The sequence below is a fragment of the Nannospalax galili genome, unplaced genomic scaffold (assembly GCF_000622305.1).
Source record: "Nannospalax galili isolate Female #2095 unplaced genomic scaffold, S.galili_v1.0 scaffold93, whole genome shotgun sequence".
Taxonomy (NCBI): domain Eukaryota; kingdom Metazoa; phylum Chordata; class Mammalia; order Rodentia; family Spalacidae; genus Nannospalax; species Nannospalax galili.
In genome coordinates, this window is record NW_008333405.1 from 169 (window position 1) to 6252 (window position 6084).

The 6084-nt window shown below is 41.2% G+C and overlaps 1 protein-coding gene across 1 annotated transcript in view; it reads right to left on the minus strand.

Annotated features, from left to right (window-relative positions):
* Positions 1-826: 826 nt before the first annotated feature.
* The window catches only part of LOC103730098 (nesprin-1), a gene marked incomplete at its 3' end in the record, with an annotated part of 21776 nt that continues 16518 nt past the window's right edge, over positions 827-6084 (minus strand). Inside the window, 3 exon segments of the mRNA XM_008828275.3 lie at positions 827-1018; positions 3750-3923; positions 5022-5216. Coding sequence (XP_008826497.1) covers positions 827-1018; positions 3750-3923; positions 5022-5216 — 561 coding nt within the window.

Below are 6084 nucleotides of genomic sequence, written 5' to 3' on the forward strand. Positions count from 1 at the left end.
AGTGAAATACATTTAGATCTTTATAAGAAACAAATTTAATGCTGGAGGGATGACTCAGCAGTTAAGAGTACTGGCTGCTCTTACAGAGGACCTGGGTTCAATTCCTAACACCCACTTGGTGGCTAACAACCATCTGGGGTAAGTCCATTGTGCCCTCTGCTTCTTTACTCCCCCAGCCTCATTAACCCTCTCATCTCTGCTACCGTTCTCTCCTCCAAGTTTGTTTTCATACATGCAGGCAAAACATTCATACATGTAAAATAAAAATAAATAATTTTAAAAGAAACAACTAAGATGTAAGGACACAGAAAGGCTGAAATCAGAGGGAAGATGAAAGATTTATCAGGAAAATATTCACAAAAGCTCTAACAAAGTAAACGTAAACCAGGAATGACTGTCTGGAATCACAATGTAAGAAGGTTCATTTCACCTAGAATATTGAATGATTCTCAAGTTGTAGAAACAACAGAAAATATCATGAATGTATCTAAGGAGTAGAATGTAGGGGGAATTAAAGAAATGCAAACATGTCATAGCAGATTTTCATCCACAACCTGTGTTCACATTTTGGGGTGGGGTGATCCCTTTCCTTTCTTTCTCCAGACCACATTCCTCAGATTTAAGTAATGCTAACAAGCTTAGCTGAAAACTCAGGCCACAGGCAGGGTGCAAATGAACAGAGCACACTGAATTGTTAACTGAAGAAGGCATGTACATATGTGTGCTTCATCCCCTAACTTTTTCTCTCTCCTGCCACACACAGAAAGGCAAGTGGTCACAGTGGCACAAATGCCATGTCAGCCCCAGCTATGAGAGCTGTTCTCACCTGCATGTTGTGCTGCCTATCATGCAGGGCCTGCTGCAGCTCCAGGAGGCTCCCCTTGAGCACCCTCAGCTTCACCGCCAGCTGCTCTGCCTCGTCCTTGGTGTGAGCCTTGCCCTCCAGGAGCAGGTTTTCATTGTGCACGGACAGCTGTGACAAGGCCACCACCTTCTGTTCTATTTCCACCAGCATGTTCTGGAACGATAGACAAAATTCTCAAACCTCGCCAGCCCCGACGGACTGTTTCCAAGCATAGTCTTCAGGAGTCATTGACCAAGCAAGCAGGCATCCTTGGCTTTTTATACTTCTAGGGGATAGTGTATGAATTCTTTTAAAAATTGCTTCTCTTTCTTTTTAAAATATTATATTTATTATTTTTATTTTATGTGTATGAGTGTATTTACTACATGTATGTAGGCGCACCCATGTCGTGCAATGCCTGCAGAGGTCAGAAGAGGGTGTTGGATTCCCTGAAACTAGAGTTACAGACAGTTGTTAGCTGTCAGTGGGTGCTGGGTCCTCTGCAAGAGCAGGCAGTGCTCTTAATCACTGAGTTATCTCTGTAGCCCAAAATCTTCTCTTTTAGATAATATATTTTATAATTAAAAATGCATTGGAAAAGATATGTGGCAAGCACATTTGACATAATCAACAGGTATAGAGAAAGGGCCACTGTCTAAGAGTTACCACAACATTATTATTATTATTTCAATACTGGATTATTAATGATAGTAAAACTATCACATGATGAACTTCTTTGTCAACTTAAAAAGGATTTTCTAATTCCTTAAAATACTATGAGAGCACTATTTTACTACTTTCTAAATGGCCTGAAATATACTGTCAGAATCGTAGACTGTATCTATTTCTGTGAAAAGATATATCTAAAAGGGGTGGATGGGGGGGGCTGAAAAGAACATAAAATACAAGTCTGAAAGAGTAGCTTGTGAATTGCTTTTAAGCTCTAAAGCAAATGTTAAAAACAGATGCCTCCCGCTCTAACAGCAGAAAAGAAGAGGAAACCCTCACTTATGGTCCTCTATCTACCATCCAGATAGAGAGTGATCCTTTGAATACACATGGAGAGGGTTCTTAAGGCTTTTCACAGTCTAAGAGATAACGATCCATATTAGGAGCCTCAAAATAAAAATGGGCAAGTCCAATGTGATGTACTATACATCAAGAAAAAGTAGAGTCAATTAGTATATGACATCAGCATATTTCCTTTGATCCCAAATGGGAGAAATATGAAATTGTGCTCACAGATCTTTAACCCTGAAGATGGGGTAAGGATTTCCGGACCTCCTCTAGACAATTACATGAGAGATTTTTAAGTACACTTCACCTGCATGTAAAGTCTAAAATGTTGATAATCACTGAAGTTTATTGATGGGCAAATACAAGTTGATTGTTTCCTTTTGTATTTGGGTCTAGAGTACCTCCTAAAAGACCAATGTATTGAAGGCTTGATCCTCATCTTGGCATTATCAGAAGGTGGTAGAAATCTTTAAGTGGGGTCTTGTTGGGGGGCAGGGCAGTTATGCATTGGAGGTGCTCTGTCTAGGTGGATCATGGATGCTTATATCTTTCTCTTTTGTACTAAGCAGTGAGACGATGAGGCTTCTTCCATGTGCTCCTAGTGAGATGCACTATGCTGCCTCAGGAGTAAAGCAATGGACCATTTCGGCATGGATAAATCTTCCATCTCTAAGTATCAAAGTAACTCTTTCTTCTTTTTAAGGTGACTACCTCAGGAATTTTGTTACAGTAGCAAGAAGTCATCACATGTATTCTTTTTACCTGTGGCTGGAAAATTCCATGATAAATAATAACAATAAAAACCTTTATGTAAGGCTAGAGTTATAACCCAGTGTTAGAGCATTTGCCTAGCATGTATGAGGCCCTAAGTTCAATTCCTGGTACTTCTAGAAAACACTGAAAAAAGGACACCACTCACTTGAGACTGAGAATACTTTATGGAACTGGGGATGTAGCTCAGTGACATGATATCTTGTTTCGAAAACTGAACCGAACCAACCAACCAACCAGACAACCTTTATGAAACTACCTCTATATCAATTCTTGGAGCACTAACACAAGAAGAAATACATTGGAAAGACAAGACCATCTCTCTGCCTTCCTCAAACTGGCAGTTGGAAAAGTTTCCCAAGTATCCTCTGAGGACCAAAACCAAAACTGTAACCTGGCATATATGGAAGCTTCCAGTTGCATCTTTTCAGTGTGACTCATTGATACTAATTCTTCTTGTTGAGTTTGTATTTCTTTTTATATACTAAATACAGATCGCATAAATATTCTGGTATCTACAATCTTCTAAAATGTTCTTTAGGAAGCTAAAATTTTAGCTAGGCATGTTGGTGCACACATGTAATCCCAGCACTTGGGAAGTGGAGGCAGGAAGGTCATGAATCACAGATCAACCTGCTTTACAAACTGAGAACTTAGCTCTCAAAAATACAAAAAAGAAGCTGGGTGTGGTGGCTCATACCTGTAATCCTAGCACATAGAAGACTGAGCCAGGAGGACTGCCATGATTCTGAGGCCAGCCTGGGCTACATATTGAATTCTAGGTCAGTCTGGGCATACAGTGAAACCTATCTCAAAAAAACAGAAAAGAAAAAAGGAAAAGCTTTAAGCTCAAATGCTAGGGGCACAGGCTTATAGGTCTGAACCATTATGCCCAGTAAGAAAGCCGGAATTTCCCAAGTAGATATGATGGGAGAATTTTGCTTCAAAAACTAAGTTCAGGTTTGAATTTCATGAATGGTTTGAATTTCACTTCAATGAAATGGGTGTGTGGAAATTCGCATACCCATTCCCATTCCAAGACCTTACCAGTATATTTTCTGAACTTTAAAAATTGTTTTGTGGCATAGTCACATTTCCTTAGAGTGCATCTCTGTACCTGACAGTCCACCAACTGGGCCTCTATGTCCATGGGCTCCTTGGGTGTGCCAAGCGCAATGTCCAGGGTAGCCTTCATGCTCAGAAGCCAGTGGTCTAGTTCATCTGCCTCACAGCGATACCTCTGAAGAGCCTGCTCCTGTCTCTGTTCTTCCAGCTGATCATTCAGCTTTTCCTGTGGAATTAAGGAAAAGGTGACAGAACACTGAGCAGCAAGAGCCATCAGAATCCGCTAGCGAACAAAACAAAAACCTATACCTAGGCCACATCTCAGAAAGGTAAATCAGAATGTTTTTATCTTAATATTGGTACTATTAAACAATCCCCAATGAATCAATGTGCCCCAGAGTGGAACAGGGAAGGCATCCTCAAAACTCCTACAGAATCAGTCAGTCATGCGAGTGATGGAAATTAGTCAAGGATTAGAACGAACCAACGGCATGAGGCAGTTGTTAGATGGTAAGACACTTAATCTCAATTTCTGGAAAGTGTTTAGAGAATGGTAGGGCCTGTGGCTGACTGATGAACAGCTGTTCCATATAAAAGGGCAGCCCCTATGCACTTTAGACAATGTACCCCTGTGGGAGGAGGTAGCTGGTGTTACTTGAGTCTTGGGTAAAGTCAGAAATCCACTGTTTAATGATATATCATATATATGTATATATATAAACTATCTATCTATCTATCTATCTATCTATCTATCTATCTATCTATCTATCTATCTATCTATATGATGGATTTTTTTCAGCCATAAAGAACTTAGTTATGTCAGTTGCAAAAAAAATGGTTGTAATTGGAGGAAATCACGGAGGAAATCTCTCGTGTGGTACCTATATTTCATTTATAGATACATAAAATTATGCATTTATAAATGTGACATGAAAGTAGAACTAAAACTTTTTATTTTTGATTGTTTATTTTTGCGACAGGGTCTCTGCAGCCCCAGCTTGCCTGGAACTCCCTATGTAAACCAGGCTGGCCTTGATCTCACAAAGATCTGCCTGCGTCCAGAGTCCTGAGATTAAAGACTGTGCCACCATGCCTGGCTAGAAGTAAAACTTTCTAAGGGGACAAAGGGAATCAATGGGAGCGGGGAAGGGTGAGATGAGGGAGAGGGGGTGCTGTGAGGGAAATGTGCACAACACATATACACATATAAGGAAGACGTTAAAAAAAGAGAAGAAAAATGCGAGATCCCATCACTAACTAGAACACTGGCTAAGAGGGCGTTAAGTGCCTTCAGAAGCTGAGTTGACTCCAGAGCTCTGGTTACCTCCAACAGCTGCCGCTTCCCCGCTGCTTTCATCCTAATGGTAGACATCCGCTCCGCCAGGACAGTGAGTGTGGACTGCAGGGCCAGCTGCTCTGCGGGGTCGGACTCCTGAGACTCAGACACCAGTTCCTCTGCGAGAGACGCTTGAAGCCAGTTGATTTCATCTTGGAGCATCTGAACCTCGTCCATCAGGGCCTGTGGGGAAGACTGTAGAATCACACTCTTGACTGAGAACCACTGAGCCCAGGGGGAGACGGGTCACTAGAGCATCACTGTACCAGCCATCTAACTTCCAAATGGACAGTACTAGACTGCACGCCAGGACAGCTTTGCTTTGAGTGCTGGCCATATCATTAACTTAAGTGACTTCAAACGAGTAATGAACATTTCTGGTTTTCTCTAAGCTCGTTTGTAAGATGGGAGGAATTTGTTCAAGTACACCCAAGTTTCTGATTCTACATTGAAAATGAAATTCATCACTTCTGTCTAGTAGGTGTTCAAGACATGTAAATAAACTACTTCTAACTCATAAAGTGGACACCTGAATCACACAGGAAGCAACCAAAAAGAAAAACTCAAGTCCTCATTTAATCTCAGTGGATTTGGCCAATGAGGTGCGCTGCGAAGTCACTGGCTCTGTTTCTAACTCTTGGTGTTCTTCAGTAAGGAACAGAGGCGGTTGGCTCCCTGGCACTGTCTTCCTGCTCCAGCAGGACTCTGCTCCCACTTCAGGCCCAGCAGCCAAACTCAGCAGATGTGCGTGTGGGGAGCTTTTGAGGAGAATATCAGAGTGATGAAAACATTTTAGAACAAGATAGAGGTGGATTCTTAATGCCATTGAATTATATACCTCAAAGTAATTAATTTTACTACGTGAATTTTATTTTAATATTTAGAAAAATCTGGTGTCAACTACATCTTCAGTGCCAAAATTCTGAGGAGAGTTCATGGCTGCCCCATAATCTCTAGTTGCAACTAAGGAAAGGAAGAGGGCATGAAAGTCTTTGGGTCGTTTACACATGATTACAAAGTGCACATATGAATGACAGGTATAGAGTTTAGG